Below are 17,896 nucleotides of genomic sequence, written 5' to 3'. Positions count from 1 at the left end.
CTGGGGCGTGGCAGGTCCCTAGGGCAGGCAGGCTCCGGGCCTTGGGGAGGGCTGGAGTTTAAACGGGGAGAGGCGGCGGGGGGCGGGGAAGGCAGTGGGAGCCGCGGGCTCGGAGGTGAAGTGCAACCAGGAGCAGGTGGGCGCCGGGCAGGGACAGGGCAGGGACTGGGAGCCTTCACGGGTTGGCCAAGGCTGGCCCTGCTCTGGGGACCCTAGTCTAAAAGTGGAGCCCAGTTCCACCTTCAGGGTCCACACAGGAGGAGGGGCGCCACGCTGTGGCCAGGGGCTCCGTTCCTAGGGGAGACACAGCCCTGTTCTGGGCAGACCAGTCAGAGTTGGTGGGGGGCTGCTGGGGGGTGCAGCCTTCTGGAGGAGTCCTCAGGGAGAGGCAGGGGACCCTCAGTCCACATACCCACCTCCCAAGCTCCTCCTGGCTCTCCCCACACCGTCCTCCTGGACCCACTCTGGGAGGTCCCTTGGGGCTCCAAGACATACCCTCCTTGGCCTCCCCTGTCCCCCGCCAGGAGTGCCATGTGGGACATTCACCTTCCGGTGTGAGGACGGGAGCTGCGTGAAGAAGCCCAACCCTCAGTGTGACGGGCGGCCCGACTGCAGGGACGGCTCGGATGAGCGCCACTGCGGTGAGCTGCCCACCAGCACCTGCGCAGGGACGGGGCCTCAGGGAGGCTGGAGGCCCCGTGGGGAGGCTGGGAGGGACTCCCGCCCTTGTGTCTCTTCCTCCAACCCGTCTCACCGGCTCCCCACCCCCTCCAGACTGTGGCCTCCAGGGCCCCTCCAGCCGCATTGTGGGTGGGGCCGTGTCCTCCGAGGGTGAGTGGCCGTGGCAGGCCAGCCTCCAGGTTCGGGGTCGACACATCTGCGGGGGGGCCCTCATCGCTGACCGCTGGGTGGTCACAGCTGCGCACTGCTTCCAGGAAGACAGGTGAGGAGGCCACACGGGCTAGACCACAAGAGCTGTGGGGCGGGAAGGCCGAGTGGGAGCTGGATACAGAGGCTGTTGTGACCCTTGCGACCTGGCTCCGGCTCCACCAGGAACCCCTGGTTGCTGGGTACCTGGCTCAAGTCCCGTGCTCCCCTTTGGTGTCTTTAAGTTGGGTCTGTGAGTCATTCACTCACTTAGCAACGTTTGCTGTGCTCCTACTACGTGCCAGGGACTGAGCTGGAGGCTGGGGATTGAGCAGAGGATGGGGCGGCCTGAGCTGGGCATCAGCCTTGACACCCTGGCCACAATCTGAGCTGGGAAGGGGGTGGTAGGCAGGGCAGGAAGCCCGGCATCACTTTCCCCAGCCCCTCTGCCCTCTTTCCCGTCTGTGTGGCAGGTGGAACCCTCCACCCCAGGTCCGGGCTCTAGGCCCCGCAGGCCCCTCGAGCTGCAGAGGCCTGCTCTCTTGTCCTCTGCTGGGCATGGAGGTACCCTCTCTGGGTGCACTCTGACCACCAGGCTCCCTTGAGCCCCTCCCAGGCGCCTCACTGCCCTCAGGGTGAAGGAAGGCTGTGGACCTACCCTTCAGGAGGCCTGGCACTGCCTTGCTGATTCCTCGCACAGATCCACCCCTCCCCACAAGCAGGCCGAGTTCCCAGCGGCCCCTCTGCAAAGTGGGCACATGCAAAAAAGGAAATATTGTCCAGTGCTTAGCTAATACTTTACCTGCATTCTCCTGGGGACATGAGAGTGGAAAAAGCCATTCCCATCTCACAGATGAGGGCGTGACGCCTGGACAGGCGCGCACTTGTCCAGGGAGGGAAGAGGCTGGGGCTGGAGCCCAGGCCAGGGCAGCGCAGGCCAGCGCTCAGCTCCGACCACCACCGACCAGGCTGGGAGGGCAGGGAGGGCGGGCGTGGGCCAGGCGTCCCAGGTGGGAAGCTGCTGTCTCAGGGCTCTCTGATGCGAGGCAGCGCTGAGCCACACCTTCCCCACCCGCCCTGAAGCATGGCCTCCCCGGCGCTGTGGACCGTGTTCCTGGGCAAGGTGCGGCAGAACTCGCGCTGGCCGGGCGAGGTGTCCTTCAAGGTGAGTCGCCTGGTCCTGCATCCGTACCACGAGGAGGACAGCCACGACTACGACGTGGCCCTGCTGCAGCTCGACCACCCGGTGGTGCGCTCCGCCACCGTGCGCCCCGTCTGCCTGCCCGCGCGCTCCCACTTCTTCGAGCCCGGCCTGCGCTGCTGGATCACCGGCTGGGGCGCCCTGCGCGAGGGCGGTGAGCAGGGACCCGCGGTGGGCGGGGCACGGGGTGAGGGTAGGTCTCCCGCCCCATTGGGGCCTGAAGGAGGGCGGAGCAGGTGCCCCAGGGCCCCGCCCCCAGGCCTCCAGGTCTGGGGTTCAGCCAGGCTGGATTTTCATCATTTAATATGACGGGGCCTTGCCCTTCCCTTTGGAAAGGCTTTTAAGGAAAAGCTAGGTCACGGGCGTCTGTGTGGGCGAAGGAGTAGGCCGGGACGCCACGCCTCCTGCGCACCCCTCCTGCGCAAATCCTGGGGGGGCAGGGCATGTCGGGGAGGTTCTTAATGTTAAGCATTTCCCACTTGTAGACTGAATTTGGGGGGCGTGTGATTTCATACAGTCCACCCCATTCAGGGGAGGGTGCAATGGCTCCATTTTAGGAATGAGGAAACTGAGGCCCAGAGTCACTTAGCAGTTCCTCGAAAACACCTGGCCAGAGGGGATTGCAGACTAGAACCCAGGACTGCCCGCCTCCAGGGCCCTGGTTCTTCCTGCCGCTCTCGGAAGTGGGCTTCTCCCCTCCCGACCTCAGTGAGGGGAGCTGGCCCTCTCTGGAGCCCCTCGGTTTTGTGCACAGAGGCTCAGCGGGCATAGCCACAGCCTTGCCCTCATTTGGTGGTGCTGGCTGCAAAATGTCTACAATGATTGACGGCATGGAGGCAGGAGGGAGGGAGGGTGCCCCCGCCCCCGCCCCCGCCCCCGCGGTGCTAGGGATGGAACCCAGGGCCTCACACATTCCAGGCAAGAGTTCTACCACGAAGCCACATCCCCGGGTCCCTAGAAATATTTTAAAGATGAGGAAACTGAGGCTCAGGTGAAAAGTCACGTGTCCAAGCTGCTCACAGAACAGTGGCAAAGTTAGGCTTGGTTCACTGATTTGTTCAAGCAACGACATAGATGAGCACCTACTTACTACACACCAGGCATCAAGCTGGGCACAGGGGTCGAAACTGAAAGCACGTTCTTGGAGGAGGGGTGGTGTGGCTGACATGGACGTGGAGGTGCAGGGTGGGAGGGCTGGGGCCTGGAGGAGTGGTCAGCAGCGTCCAGGGGAACTGGAGGTGTTCTCAGTGAAGGCGCAGGTGTCAGGCTGGAAGACTGTGGGACAGACCAGTAACCAGCCAGGGGGATGGGGTGGGGGGCAGGCAGTGTGACCGGGCAAGGGCCGTGGGGGGACAGCCGGGGTTTGCAGGCCACTGTGGGAATCTTGGGCCACTGGCTCCTCAAATGCATTTCACAACCACCTGGGGGCGTCAAAACCCCAGCACTTGGGCCCTGCCCTAGACGAATGAGACCAAGTCGCTGAGGACTCCAGTGCTTGTCAGGGATCCCAGGAGATCAGGACAGCCCTCCTGGAGAGGTTCTGGGCTGGGAAGGGCTCGCCTGGGTGGGTGCTTAGAAGCCCCACCAGGGGGTGCAACAGAGCAGGGCCAGGAGGCACTTGATGGGGGTGGGGGGGACGGGAAGCTGGGGAAGACACTAGTCCAGACAGGCTTGGGGGCTTAGCCCCGCAGAGGAGCTAGAACGAGGGGACGGCAGAGCAGCTGGGTGCAAGGAGATGGTCGAAGGTGAATGGGGCTTCTGGGCACTCACGTCTCTCCCCCACCCTTGGCCCCTTGGCAGGCCCCACCAGCAACGTCCTGCAGAAGGTGGACGTGCAGCTGGTCCCGCAGGACCTGTGCGGCGAGGCCTACCACTACCAGGTGACACCCCGCATGCTGTGCGCCGGCTACCGCAAAGGCCAGAAGGACGCCTGCCAGGTGACTCCCGGCCCGTGGGCAAGAGGCAGGAGGGTGATGCTCATGTCACCCGTCATTTGCCACCTGCCACCCAGGTCATGGCCCTTCACGCACATCAGCCTGCTGGGGCCTCAGAGCCTCCCAGCAAAGATGGCTGTCCCCACCTCATAGATGAGGAGACCGAGGCCCAGGAGGCTGCCCCTGCCCGCCAAAAGGCTGGGGCCCGGGTGGTACAGTGGACACTAGGAGGCTGGGAGGGTGGGGTGAGGGATGAGGACTCAGCCATATTCCCACGACAGGCAGGACCCCACGGAGGCCAGGCAGGGCCGGACTGTCCCCAACAGTTTCCAAAGGAATGTGACTTCCTATCACCTAGCAAATCCTTACCCTGATGCAGCCTGCCTCCTCTCTCCCCCTCAGGGTGACTCTGGTGGTCCCCTGGTTTGCAAGGAGCTCAGTGGCCGCTGGTTCCTGGCAGGACTGGTCAGCTGGGGCCTGGGCTGTGGCCGGCCCAACTACTTCGGCGTCTACACTCGGATCACAGGAGTGATTGGCTGGATCCAGCAGGCACTGGCCTGAGGGGCTGCTGTGTGCCCAGTGGGGGCCATCTCCTGCCCAGGACAGAACCCAGGGCGCCCCCTGGACAAGGTGACGAGTATTCTGGGGGTGAAGAGATGGCCTCCTGCCCCCTTGTGGAGGGCCCAGGCCCTTCACTTTGATCCGTGTCCTCTCCTCACTGTGGACTTGGTGGGGAGGGGCTCAGCAGCCAAGATCTGGCTCCTGGGTCCCTGGTAGGAGTATGAGACCCCACCCCACCCCAGGCAGAGGCCACCTGGGCGACACTGGTTCCACAGGACAGATTCAGCTGAGAAGCTTCTGGTGTCCCTTGGGGGTGAGGGTAGAAAGTGCCTGGTTGGAGGGGACCCTCAGAGACTGGGAGACTGCCAAGTGGGACAGCAGCCACCGTAAGCCAAAGGGTGGGGCAGCCCCAGCTGCAGGGCCCCGAGCCACCTGCCTGCCACTGGGGCTTCCCAGCCAGACCCAACCCCCTGCAAATAAAGCACTGGCTGGCCTCTCGCCCGACTGTCGGAGTCCTGCTTCCTGTGCAGCCTGCTTGTCAGGTGTCCAGAGGGCCACCGGGGGGACAGTGGAGGCCACCTGCCCAAGCCCTGCGAGAAACCCCAGGGAAGCCGATCGGAGGCCGGATAAGGACAGAAGGGCTCCTTCTAGAACCTGAGGGGAAAACCAGAAGGCCAGGGGGGAGAGGACGTCCCCACTACAGGGCTGAGCGGAGCCTGGAGCCTGTCCTCGGCCTGCCCCTCCCTGCGGCCCTGAGGACGCCTGTCACGTGCTCCTCCTGCGTCAGGCTCCTTCTGAGACCACAGATCCCCTCACAGTGGGGACGTAGTGTGGCAGGGGAAGCTGGGACTCTGGAGGCCAGGCAGCTGGCCTGAGGGGGTGAGGTGCGGGGCTCTGGGGCTCCGAGTGGCCAGGGAAGGGAAGCTGTGGGCCAGCCGGGCTGAGGGGAGCCCAAAGGGGTCAGAAGCGAAGGGCTGGCCCAGGAAGCTCTGACCGGAGCCTGACCTGCCCCCTCAGAACTGGTCAGCAGAGCAGCGGGAGGCGCGGAGGCTCCAGGGCAGGAGACACCATAAGGCAGAACCTCCAGAGGAACCCAGGGTGGAAAGCAGGGGCCGGGATGGGCAGGGCAGTGGGGATGGGTGCGGGTCACCGGTGTGCCCTGGGGCCGTAGTCAGGAGCCCAGAGGCCGGCTGGGGCTGTGTCAGCACAGAGAACTCTCCGGAAGCTTGGAACTAGAAGGGGAAGTGGGGGGGGGGTGTCCATGGTGGGCGAGGCCACGGGAGGGGGTCGTCGTGCGGAGCCTCTGCTGGGTGGGTGTGCAGGGGCCAAGCCTCTCCGGCTCTGGGGTGAACAGGACAGCAGGACTCTCCACAGGTGCTCTGCTAAAAGGCCAGTTCCTGGTTGGCCACTGTCTCAATCCAAAGCCCAGTGCGAGGAGGGCCTGATGCTCTTTGAAAAGCCCCCATGTGACTCTCAAAAACTGGACACAAAAAGGGAGCTCACCTTCAGAAGTGTGTGTCCCTGGGGGACATGTTGACATCCTCCAGCCTGTGGAGCCCTGGCCTGGAATGGCCTCTGCCTAGGGGTCACTGCTCTACAAGGGGCGGGGACTTGGCAGGATGAGGGAGTGGAAGAAGCTGGTGGGGCAGGAGAAGAGCCGAGGGCCAGAGCCTCGAGGAGGTGGGCAGCAGGCCCGGTGTCCACGTTTCCCAGGGCCTTGGGGTCAGGGCTGGTGGCAACAAGGAGGGGGCCCAAAGGTGGCAGGCCAGGGGAGTCAGGGGCAGAGGGGCTGCCTGGGGACCTGTGTGCTCGTGGGGCATGGGAGGTGTTGAAGGCCCTGGGCAGAGGACCTCGCCGTCCCCCACCGGTCCTCCACCACACAGTGAGTGACAGAGGGGTGGGCCTGGCCTTTCGGGAAAGCCTTTTCCTCTCAGTTGGTCCACAGCTCCTGAGTTCAGCCCCATCCCCAAAAGCGGCCCAGAGGGAAAGGGAGCCACAGGCCGGGCTGTTTCTTCAGGTTTTATTCCACGGCGGCGGCGGGCGCAGCTGAGGCCAGTGCCCATCCCAGGCAGTCACAGTGCAGAGGGGCCCCTCGCTCAGCCCCATTACACCCAGACCCTGCCTTGGGCAGAGGGAGGAACGTCCCCCTTCCCTTCTCCCTGCGTAGCCACTTGGGCCCCATGCAGGACAGGGCCCTGCAGCAGCACACGGTGGGCGCGACATGGCCCAGGAGAAGGCCAAACTGCCTGCCCCTTCCTTCTGACAGGGCCAACCCCGCACCTGTCACCCTCACTACCTGAATCTCCGTGGTGCATGTCATGCTTGGGGCTGGCCAGGCCCTCCCAGCCAAGGGGGTGAGGGAGAGCGGCCCTGGCTCTTAGGGTCCCCGGGGACCTTGTCCTCTCTGCACCCCACAACCACCCTGTGTGGGAGGCTCCCCACTGGACCCCCAGGAGGCTGCGGCTCAAGGAGGTGATGTGATGGGGCCAGGAGGGAGCCCAGTCACTGTGCCACAGGGGCCCCTGGAGGAGGAGGGGACAGAGGGTGCTGGGAGACACAGCTGGGCAGGGCCACACCGAGGCCACGGGCAGGTGGCTCTACCCAGGGGTCCCAGGACCCACCTCAGGCCTTGGGAGGTCCCAGTGGGTCCCTGCCTGGGCCCTGGAGGCAGAGGCAAGTCACAGCCCCGGAGGTGCAGGCAGAAGTGGCAGGGGACAGAGTGCGTCTTCCTTCCCGGGCCCGGGGCCCACCCCATGGTACAAAAATAAAGGATTTCAGATGGGAACCCCAAGTCCCTGCAGGTGATCTGGGGCCTCACATCCGGGTGTCTCTGGCTTGTAATAGCTAGAAAATAAGAGCGGGGAGGGCAGGAGGATGGGAGGTGGGGGCAAAAACCAGGGTGGGGTGGGGGTGCGAGGAGGGGTGCGCAGACAGGGAGAGGGCAAGAGGGAGGCCGGGGTGGGGAAGGGGGGAGAGAGAGAGGCGAGTGAGTGGCGGCTGCTTCTGGAAGAGAGGAGGCCCAGGCCCAGAGTGAGTCAGAACCCGGGAGGAAGCAGGTGGGGCTGCGTGGTGGCTGTGGGGGGCCAGGCTGAGGGCGGGGACGGGGCGGGGCTGGGAGGCACAGGTCACTGCTGTCCCAGGTGAAAGGAGTGTAGGAGGGAGCGGCTGCCTGTCCCCATTTTATAAGCCCAGAGAGGGACAGCAACTTGCCCAAGGTCACAAGCACACAGATGAGACTACGTGGGGACGGCGCGGACCCCTGACCAGGGTGTGGCTGCCAGGCTCTGCTGCTTCTGCTGGCTCCTCATTGGCCAAGTGCCGCATACGGCCTGGCTTCTGTCCCCACCCCAGAAACAGGACACTGTGCTACACAGTGACACGGGAGCTCCTGGCCATGTGGGGGAGAGGCCCAGGCCTGTGGCTTCAGCTGGCCTCCCCCCCGCAGCCTGGCCTGGTGCTGCCCACAGGAGGGTGGGCGGTCCCCACACCCTAACCTCCTCCTGCTCTCAGAGCCTCACCCAAGGCTGGGGCAGGCTGGGAAGCTGGTGGGTGGGGAAGGTCAGCAGAAAGCTCGGCTCCTCCTTGCTTCCACCCCTCCCTCCAGCTCCGCCAAGCTACAAACCAGGGGATGGCAGCTCTGGGGGCGGGCGAGGGGCCAAGGAGAAGCCCTCACTGCCAGCTCAGCCTCGGGTCTGAGGGGGCGCAGACGGGAACCTGCAAGGAGGAAACGTGAGGGGCGAGGAAGCGGCAGGGCAGGGCCGGGCAGGGCCAGGCCTGCGCCAGCCTCAGAGGTGCCCAGTGGGGCCGGCCGGCACAGAGGCAGCCACGCTGCGCCCCTCCTCCCCAGGCTGGGGGGCAGGAGGTGCCAGGAGGGGCGAGGGGGACGGCAGGCAGGACGCTCTGGGACGCAGGGCCAGGGGACCCGGGGGGAGGGCACGGGAGGCCGGGGCCAGGTCGGCCCCAGGGTGGAGGCGCGAGCAGGCGGAGAGGAGACCCGCGCAGGGGCAGAGGGGGAGGAGGCAGGGAGCAGATGAGATCCAGGAGGAGGAGGTGGATGGAGATGAGGCAGGACCTCCAGTGGGAAGCAGAGGAGGAGGCGGCGGTGAGAGGGAGGGAAGGTGAGCGGGATCCTGGGGTGACTGGGCTGCAGAGAGAGCGAGAGAAGGGCGTCACGGCCAGGCCAGCAGCTGAGCTAACCCTGCGCCCGGCCGCCCGCCCGGCAGCGGCTGGAGGGAGGGCGGAGGCTCCCAGGTCTGGTTAGCGGCCATCCTCCTGGGGGCGGGCTGCACCTTTCTCCTGTGTATCTGCCTCCACCTGCACCTGGGCCACCTGCACCTCCTCCACCTCCTCCTCCTGCTGCCGCTGCTCCTCCAGCTGCTCCTCCGCGCTCTGTGAACCAGCCGGTGACCCAGGGAAGAAAGAGCGTAGACACTAACGAGGGGGCCAGGCGGGCTGCAGCTGTCCCCGTGGACCCCTACCTCGGGCGGAGGGTGGGCAGAGCGAGGGGCATCTCAGGAGAGAGGGCTGCAGCCACAGAGGCTGCGCCATCGTCTCCAGTCCCCCGGGAAGCGTGGGGTCGGCCTGGCTGCTGGCTCCGAGTGCAGCTGGGACGCGGGCAGTGGGGACCCGTGGGTGGGAGCGGGGTGTCTGCAGGGTGCCCGGAAAAGCCTTGCTTAGGAGGGGACCAGAGTAGGAGGCCTGGGAGGCCCCTGGGCAGCACCGACCAGATCAGGGAGGCCAGCAACTACTGGTGGCACCCCAGGCCCGGGGCGCCAGCCTGTGGGTGGGTGAGGTGGGCAGAGGAGTCACAGCAGGACAGGGCGGCAGACAGACAGACAAGAAGCCAGAGCTCAGTCTCCACTGCACAGGACAGGTCCCAGAAGGAACGCTCCCTCCTCCTTCCTGGCCTGGCTTGTGTCGGCTCTGCCAGCCCCACCAGGGCCCGTGGGATTTCCCACCAGCTTGGCTCCGGGCCCGGGACCCCCACTCCAGCCCTCCCCACACAGCACCAGGCTGCCAGGTGCGCCTGCGGAAGGCCACCTCCTGCCAGGGTGGAGCAGGGCTGGTGCCCATGGGGCTCCCAGAGCCCCTGGTGCAGAGCGCCCAGCAGGAGGCCTTGGTGAGGGCAGGGCTGTTGGACTTGGCTCCCCTGTCCTGGCCTAGGCTGGCTGGACATCAGCCCTGGGCAATAAGCTGGCCATCTGGGTTCCCAGGAGTTCCAAGCATGAGGCAGCGAGAGCAAGTGGCCTGTCCCTCACCTCACAGAGAACACAGCAAAGGTGCTGAGAGGGGGCGGCACTTCTCCAAGGTTGCACGGACGCATACCATGCCCTGGGCCTTGGTTCAACTCTGCCTCACGCCCCAACACCTGTGGCATCGTGTCGCCCTGGCTGTGCCCTTGGACGGTCCCTTTGCACTACTCCCAGCCTGGGCCTGGGTAACGGGTGTGAGCAGACATGTCCATGGCATGGGATGGATGGCATGGGCTGGACCATGGGGTTATGGAAGTGCAGCAGGAGGGAGGGAGCAGCAGGGATGGCGGGAGGGCAGGGGCAGGAGGCGCCACCTTGGTGCAGGGCCGCGGCTCACCTTCGCTTTACGGCTGGCCTCGGAGCCCGGGCCATGCGGGGAGCTGTGCAGCTCCTTGGACACCACGCACAGGAACTCGGCCTGGTCCTCACTGCCGTAGTTGTAGGAGGAGCCGATGTTCACCAGCTGCCGGGAAGAGCGGTGTGGGTCGCACCCCCAGGCCCCACCTCAGCCTCCTTGCCAGCCTGGCTTTCCAGAGGCACCTGGGCAGGAAGCTGGGGATCTTCTCCCACCTGTGCCCCTGCCGACTTGGCTGAACCTGACCCTGGAGGAGGGTGGTGGTGTCACCCCACCCCCAGCCCAGCCCACATCCAGGCATCCAGTTCCAAAAGCAGGTGGAGGCCTGTGAAGCATGCTGTCCCCTGATCCCACAGTGGCTGCAGCAGCCCCCGGACGAGGCTGGGTGGGACCCGCACAGCAAGCGCCACAGAACAGCCCCTTCCCTCTTGGAAGTCCCGAGAACCTGCGCAGCTGCCAGGCTCTGCCAGGCTCTTGGAGGCTGCCTTGGCTTAGGGTCCCTAGAATCCACACACCCCCTTCTGGCCGACGAAGTCCTTGCACTGACGGGTCTCTTTCAGCTCTCGGGGACCCCCATTCAGAAGGCAGAGAAACTTATCAGCCCACCCACGGCTGGGAAGGGGTGGGGCAGGGTTAGGACCTGGGGCCCCCTGGCATCCTGTCTTGGGGCCCAACAGAACTAAGTAGCATCCTTCTAGCAGCTGGCATGATACCAGAGCCTATGGGAGGTCCCGGCCAGGGCTAGGAACCTTACTGGTGGCCTAATTTTCACGACAGTTCTGAGAAGGAGGAGCCATTTGCCCACCTCCCCGAGGACACTGAGGAGAGGAGCTAGGCGTAGCCAGGGTCAGAGAGTGTCGTGGTGGGAGGACAAGGGGGAGCCAGCGTGGCTCCTGGGCTGGGGTCGTTCCTCACTGTCCAGCCTTCCTGGTCTTCGGTCTCGGGCAGCGCTGCTCTGGGGGTGTGGGCATGGGATGGATGGCATGGGCCGGACCATGGGGTTATGGAAGTGCAGCAGGAGGGAGGGAGCCCCTGGAGCAATCACTTTCTGACTCTGTTCTCTGAAGACCCGAGACTCTGAAGACGCCAGCCGCTCGTCTTACCAGAGCACACTGCTGGGGACAAAATCTCCCCACTGGATGGGAGGCATCAGAGGCACCATGACTATCCCTGGGGACCCCCCGTGGGGCTTCCCTGAAGGGAGTGACGCCTGTGACCCAGCCTGTCCCCTACAGGGCCCTGGAATCTGTGCCTGTGGATCTGTCCCAGGAGGTGTGGCCAGGCTCCCTGCACCGGAGTTGCAGCTCGGGCCACAGACTTGCTCACACTGCGGCTCGGCCATCACCTGCTGCCCCAGGACTGATATGGACACCTAGGGGGGCTGAGGCAGTGCCTCCCGCCGGCCCCTCGGCCACTCTGTGCCCTGGGCAGCTTTTCCTAGTCTTGTTGACTTCGAAGATCCCCAGGTGGGGCTGAGGCGGGGGACACAGGGCTGGCTGTAGGAAGAGAGGGCCCCTCGCTGGCAGCCGGGGGCTCCTGCTGCCCCCACCCGGCACCCATGCACCCTGCCCACCTGCTCAAAGCGCCAGCCGTCAGACATGGTGGACACCATCTGCGTGAGCTCCTCCTCCTGGCACTGCAGCACGCGGTACACGTGCTTGGGCGGCACCTGTGGGCAGAGACCCCATGGACGGCACCTGGAGACGCACCCCCACGCCCCCCAGGCATGTGCCCTTGAAGGCAGGTGGGGGAGGAGAGGTGGAGGGAGCCGCACCTGAGCACCTACTGTGTGCCAGGGGCTCAACACGCGTGATCTCGCCCACTCTTCTGCCACCCCCTGCTCAGTTACTCGTCCCAGGTCACCCGACTCGAGGGTGGCAGAGCCAGCACTTGAGCACAGAGATCACGAGAGGGAAGGCGGGCAGCGCATGGGGGACATTCTGGGTCATCAAATGAGCCAGACCCCCTAGGACACACAGCCTCCCCACCTCAGTCTCTGGGGCTGGGAGGTGGCCCCTCGCCACAACTCCTGCAGACCAGTTACTGGGGCCTGGGGTCCAAGCTCAGAAATGCCAGCCCCAGCAGCCAGGATGTGTTCACGGAGGACCGCCTGACCCAAGTGGCACGGGCTGACCTGCCTGGCCCCCTGCAGGCCCCAGACCTTCACATCAAGTCCCCTCTACCTGTGGGGACAACACTTGGCGCTAAATTCCACAGGAGGAAATTAAGGCCCAGAGAGGGATGTGACTGGCCTAAGGTCACACAGAAAAAAAGCCAAGCAAGGCAGGGAGAGAACCCGGTCTGGGGCTGTGTCTGTCCCCCACCCAGGCTGCTCTGCCTCTCCCAGCCCCTCCTCCACCCAGCCCTGCTTCCCACCTGGGTCACGGTGTAGTCCTTCTCCTCCATCCGGTCCTTGATGATGCGGATGAGTGGGCCGATGTTGTAGAACTCCGCCTCCTCCAGCACGCCTGGCAAGAGCAGCGGTCACTCCTGCTGCCCACACCCCGTCCTCCCTCGTCCCCCCGCCCCAAACCCACCTCCTGCTCTGGGCACACTCCCTGCTAGGTGGGCCACACATGCTAGGGCCAGGCCCTGTGCTCAGGTGACATCCTTCATGGCACTGAAGTCTCAGACCAGAAGTGAGTACTCATCGCCTCCACTGAGCACGGGGGAAACTGAGGCTCCCAAACAGGAGCGACTTGTCAAGGCCACAGCCAGTGAGCTCGGTCCCTCCAGCGCTCAGCCCCGAGGGCTCTGTCCACACTGTAAGGGAGCGTGCTTCTATAAGTGCCCCCAACTGCCATCCTTCACAGTCTGCAAAGCCCCCATGTGCACCTCGCAGTGCTGGGGACATGAGAAAAGCAGGCACCACTGTCCCCACTTTACAGTTAAGGTACTTGGAGGGACTATGCAAGCCACTCCCCACCCGGCCCAGGGAAGTTGACGGAGCGCCCAGGGGCTGGACCTCCCTAAGGTCCTGCAGGGCAGGTCACCTCTGGTCCTTTCTTTGGCCTCTGGGATCCCTGGGGACAGACAAGAAGTCGGCTATCTGCAACCTGGAAGAGGGCCCTCGACAGACCCCGACACGATGGCACCCGGATTAAAAAATCCCAGCCTCTGGAACTGTGAGGAATGCGTGTCTGCGATTTAGGAGCACCAGGCCTCAGCACCCAGGCTCAGCACTCAACATACAATTCCAAATGACCAACCCACCCTGCTGTCTCCAGGTCCTAACAGAGACGTGGTCAGTAACTGTTGTGTGACAGTCCCCCAGCCATGTCCTGGTGGGGCAGACATCTGACCCTGCATCGCGCAGCCTCAAGGCCAGCTGCTGCGCCCCCTCTACCACGGCCCAAAGAGGCCAATGTGGCTGTGGCCCCCTCTCACCAGTGGGGGCGCGGAGGCACAGGGAGCTCAGTGAGGTTCCCAAGGTCACAAAGCTAGACAGTCCTCTCAGATCCGTCCCCAGCCCCTGTCTGAAGGTGCTGGAACCACACAGCTCAAAGAACCCAGGAACGTGTCAATAGGCGCTGGCTGTGACGCAGCTGTAGCGCTCACCTCCCCTCTCTGGGGACAGGCCACGCCCAGGGTATCTGCTCCCCGGGGCTGGGGCTGGGGCCAGGTCCCTGCAGTAGTTCTGAGGCTGAAGCCCTGCTCTGTGGGAGCCATTAGCCTGCAGATCACTGGATGCCACAGGGGTCAGCAAGGGGAGATGGTGGCCCAAAGTGGAGAGGGACGGGCTGACCCAGGGCCCACAGGTATAGGACTCATGGCAACCAAAGCCCAATACCGCTCTCCAGAATACAGGTCACCATCCTTATTTTAGACACACCCATGGAGAAGTGGGCCCAGCTGGCGAGAGCTACACCCTGTGCCCCAAGGAAAGTGGACCTGGCACCGACCGCAGCTGCTGCTCCTGGCTAGCGCCTTCTAAGTGACCATTCTCCAGACACGGCTTCCCCACTGTCTGTTAGGCCCCGACGTGGGCCTGTATAGGGGCCTGCTGCCAAGGCCCGGGAGGGGCCAAGCCCTGCCAAGGAGCAGCAGCCACCCCTGCCTCCGCCCACAGCTGGCTCTGTGCTGCAGAGGCTGCAGGTTTGGGGAACAGTCCCTGCCCCACCCACCTGCCGGCTCCAGTCCTCACCAGGCCCACCCGGCGATGGCGACACCCGATGCCCAGCCAAAGAAGGCGCAGCTCTTCCCATTGCCATCCCCACCCTTCCCCCACCCCAGACTCTGCCCACACCTGGCTTCCCAGGAGGCCAGGGCGGAAGGGCACCCCTGCCAGGAAACAGGCCTCCGGCCTCACGGGCCTCCTCTATCTCCTGAGTGTGTCTCCATCACTCCCTGGCGTCACCCAGGAAAGCGTCACCCGGGAAAGCCCGGGCCCACCAGCCTGAGGGAGACCCTGGGAACCAGCCCTGCCTGGGAAACACAGCAGGAGGCAGGTGCCCACTGCAGCTGGAAAACAGGGCTTTGGGCCTCTGCGGAGGCCATGGCAGGCAGGCTGCAGAGGGCAGGGCCAGGACATGGGCCCCAGGCCAGTCCCCTGGACCAACTCACCCTCCTCAGCCATGTCCTTGTCCAGCACCAGCTTGCCATGCCGGAGGAAGTTCAGGATGGGCCCAAAGTAGGTGGGGTCACGGTCAATGAGGTAGGCCCCCGTTTCATCCTGTGGAGGAGAAGGCACACAGTGAGAAGAGTGGGGCTGTCCCCTGCTCATCAGCTCTCACTAAAGGCCAGGGAAAGGACTGCGGGGAGCAGGAGAGAGAGTGACGTGGTGTGTAATAAAGCCTGAGGGTCAGACGGACCTGGGTTCAAATCCTGCCTCTGCCTTTTCCAGACTGTGTGACCTTGGACCAACAATTTGACCTCTCTGAGCCTCTTTACCCCACCCCGTAACTATGGGTCACCATGAGCACACAGGGAGAGAGGTCTGAGTGGCACCTGGCCCAGTGAATGTCTTTCTTAGAGGGCCCCCTGAGGCCGGCCCCCTGTTCACCAGGTCCCTTGTCTTTCAGGGGATGTTTACAAGTTCCTAAAGGAGCGGCCCTCCCATTGGACACTTGCAGCCTGCAGGGAGGCAGGACGGGCATCAGGACAACTCTAGAGAGGTTAGGGGACTGGCCCAAGGTCACAGCATCAGAGTGTCATAGAACCGGGACAGGGAACCTGAGAGATCATCTCCAGACCAGCACCTCTGGTTACAGAGGAGGGGGCCGAGCCCAGAACATGGAAGGGTCTCGCCCAAGGTCACGTTGGCGGTTTGCAGCAGAGCTGAGTGGGAGCCCAGGCATGGTGCCCTCTGGGCCAGCCTCCTCCCAGCTGAGAAAGCACCCCAGGACTCCTGTGCCGGGCTCCCGGACCCCCCCCCCCCCGCGCCACCCACACCGGGAAGGAAGGTGTGGGCAACTCCGCGCCCAGTGCGGGAGCCCTGCATGGAGAGCAGCCCTCCCTGCCGGCGCCTCCCCGCACCCCCGAGGGGACAGCCCCCACCCAGGGCCGAGCTCCAGGCTCCAAATGGCCGCGGCCTGCGTCGTCCCGTTGCCACGGCAATGGGCACACCGCTCGCTCTCGGCTCCACTTCCTCCCCACGGCTGCCAGTCCCTCCCGCCTCCAGCTCCGCGGAAAGCAGCCCATCCGGGCCCCACGCTGGCGGCCGGGTCAGGTCGGAAAGCGGGTGCGGGTGCGGGTGCGGGGAGCGGGGACGGGGAGCGGGGACCCAGCCCGCCCGCGCGCGGGCTCACCCGGTCCGACTGCAGCTCTTCGCCCTGGCACAGGCGGCTGAGGAAGGACTTCTGCTCGCGGCACAGCGTCTGCCGGGTGGTCAGGAACACCGTGCCCCCCACGTTGAGCCGCACCCACTTGCCCCAGCCGCCCGCGGCGCGACCGCCCGCCCCCGCCGCCGCTGCCTCCCGGGCCTCCATCCTCATCGCTCGCCGCGGTCTGCAGCCTCCGCGCCAGCGGCCCCGCGCAGAGCTTGCCGGGAGTTGTAGTCCGCGCCGCGGGGCCGCCGCGCCCCGCCCACAGGCCCGCCGCGCCCCGCCCTCAGGCCCCGGGAAGTCCTTGGACCACATTTCTGTTTAGGGATGTCAGGTCCTGGACCCTGGGGAAAAATTGACACCCCAAGCAAACAACCTCCCATTTGTTCCCCTTTTTATTGCCTTTTTCTTTGTGCAGTCCGGGCTCTCAAAGAGCTGACAGAAGAAACTTCTCCCTGGAATTCCTGTGACATTTACCGTATTTCCTAATATGTGTGTGTAGGGGGAATACTGGGGTGGGACCCAGGGTCCCCCACGTGCTAAGCAAGGCCCTTCAACGGAGCCGCACCCCCCAGCCCAATTCCAGTAGTGGAGGGTGGGCTCTTCCCTCCGCAGAAGCTCTTCAAGCTCAGCGTAGTTGGACTTGAGGTTGGTCGAGCGCCTTCTGTTCGCCAGGTGCTTTGGGTGCACATATGTATCATTCATTAATCTCTTGATCACTATGCTCATTTTACACATGGAGCCACAGAGGTGAAGTGACCGTGGACTCACGCAGCTGGTGAGTGGCAGGCCAGCCCAGCCCGGTGGGTTCCAGGTGCATGGCCACCACTGAGAACCCCCTCTCCTGTGTGTCTGCTGTGAGTGGCAGTGATCTCTGGAAAACATTCCCAGGGAGGAGGAGTAGAGCTCTATCTAGATCAAAGCCAGTTTGAATTCTGGCTTTTGTAGGCTGCCTTGGGAGAGGTCCCAGCGGTGGATAAAGAGAAGTTGAACTGAGTGCCCTCGTTCTGGTCTGGAGCCAGGTCAAGGTGACTCCAGGAAGGAGGAAGGCAGGATAGGGGGAGAGAGAGGTTTGGGGAGCCAGCAGGGGGAGGAGGAGGTGCTGGCCACTGTTCCTGATTGATGCTCAGAAGAGCAGCTTGGGCTATTGAGAACAGGGGACTGTCTGCAGCCTTGGGAGAGGAGGAGACCCCTTCCCCAAAGAGCATGTGAAAAGTCCCAGAGAGAGGGGCCCAGGGAAGGGCTCAGGGGTCGGGAAGGGGGGTCCAGTGGGGGAAGAAAAAAGAGCAAAGTCTGGAGGAGGGGGAACCAGAGCACTCCAGGAGACCAGTGGTGGGTCAGTGTGAAACAGTCCACTGGAGGCGTGAAAGTTGGGAAGGTCAAGTTCAGGGTCCCAGGGCCATAGGAAGCCAGGCTTGTCTACTGAAGGCTCCTCCCACTCCCCTCCTTCCCTCAGGGGCCCACCTCTCCCTGGCCCCAGCAGGCACAGGAAAACCTGCCTCCCCTCTGAAAGGACCTCATAGCCAAGAACCAGGTGCAAGACACCAGAGCCCTAAACAGAGCTGGCAGCTGCCACCACAGCCCTGCTCCTGTGGGGGCATTGCCTGGGGGAGGTTGTGTGTGTGGAGGTTGGGAGGGGCTGCAGCCCCCTGTGGAAAAGGACCCCTCCCTTCCCTCCTACTGATTCTGCTTTCAGCCATTGCTGTGTTTGCTGAGCCCCAAATAGGTGCCAGACACTGAAACCTGGGGCTGGAGATGCCAGAGGCTGTCACTGTCCCCAGGAGGGTTTGGTTCAGGAGATGGTTTGAGAGGGCTGGGTGGAACATGGTCTCCAGGTAGCCCTGTCTGTGACCATGCACTGTCACGCTCCATCATTTTTCATATGCACCCCCCACCACACATTTTCTAGGGTGAGGGGTACAGCTCCCAGACTAGGATGCCACCCAGCAGCCCAGCTTTCTGGC

At 64.4% G+C, this 17,896-nt stretch overlaps 2 protein-coding genes across 12 annotated transcripts in view; one reads left to right on the top strand and one right to left on the bottom strand.

Moving 5' to 3' along the window:
• The window catches only part of Tmprss6 (transmembrane serine protease 6), a 33,132-nt gene extending 28,071 nt beyond the window's left edge, over positions 1 to 5,061 (top strand). For all 3 annotated transcript variants that reach the window (XM_046429287.2, XM_058574154.1, XM_058574155.1), the window contains 5 exons: positions 525 to 641; positions 775 to 943; positions 1,951 to 2,222; positions 3,869 to 4,005; positions 4,405 to 5,061. In XM_046429287.2, coding sequence (XP_046285243.1) covers positions 525 to 641; positions 775 to 943; positions 1,951 to 2,222; positions 3,869 to 4,005; positions 4,405 to 4,563 — 854 coding nt within the window. In that variant the 3' untranslated portion in view covers positions 4,564 to 5,061. The remainder of the gene's footprint in view (positions 1 to 524; positions 642 to 774; positions 944 to 1,950; positions 2,223 to 3,868; positions 4,006 to 4,404) is intronic.
• Positions 5,062 to 6,569: 1,508 nt separating this feature from the next.
• Kctd17 (potassium channel tetramerization domain containing 17) lies at positions 6,570 to 16,123 on the bottom strand. Of its 9 annotated transcripts, none has more exons than XM_046429319.2 (9): positions 15,918 to 16,123; positions 14,734 to 14,842; positions 12,547 to 12,638; positions 11,744 to 11,839; positions 10,153 to 10,278; positions 8,853 to 8,952; positions 8,636 to 8,707; positions 8,186 to 8,277; positions 7,241 to 7,407 (listed from the first exon to the last, which is right to left on the bottom strand). In XM_046429319.2, exons 1-9 carry the CDS (start codon positions 16,101 to 16,103, stop codon positions 7,378 to 7,380), a joined length of 903 nt encoding a protein of 300 aa, XP_046285275.1. In that variant the 5' UTR covers positions 16,104 to 16,123; the 3' UTR covers positions 7,241 to 7,377. The 9 variants fall into 9 exon arrangements, with proteins under 9 accessions (XP_046285271.1, XP_046285275.1, XP_046285277.1 ...); XM_046429318.2 differs by having other exon boundaries at positions 7,271 to 7,407; positions 8,082 to 8,277; XM_046429321.2 differs by lacking the exon at positions 8,636 to 8,707.
• Between the last annotated feature and the right edge of the window lie 1,773 nt (positions 16,124 to 17,896).

This window comes from Marmota monax, unplaced genomic scaffold, assembly GCF_021218885.2.
Source record: "Marmota monax isolate L192 unplaced genomic scaffold, Marmota_monax_Labrador192_F-V1.1 WCK01_AAM20220418_F8-fsc00051, whole genome shotgun sequence".
Classification (NCBI taxonomy): Eukaryota; Metazoa; Chordata; class Mammalia; order Rodentia; family Sciuridae; genus Marmota; species Marmota monax.
The sequence above is the reverse complement of the archived record's forward strand: the minus strand, read 5'-3'. Positions and strand labels throughout refer to the sequence as shown.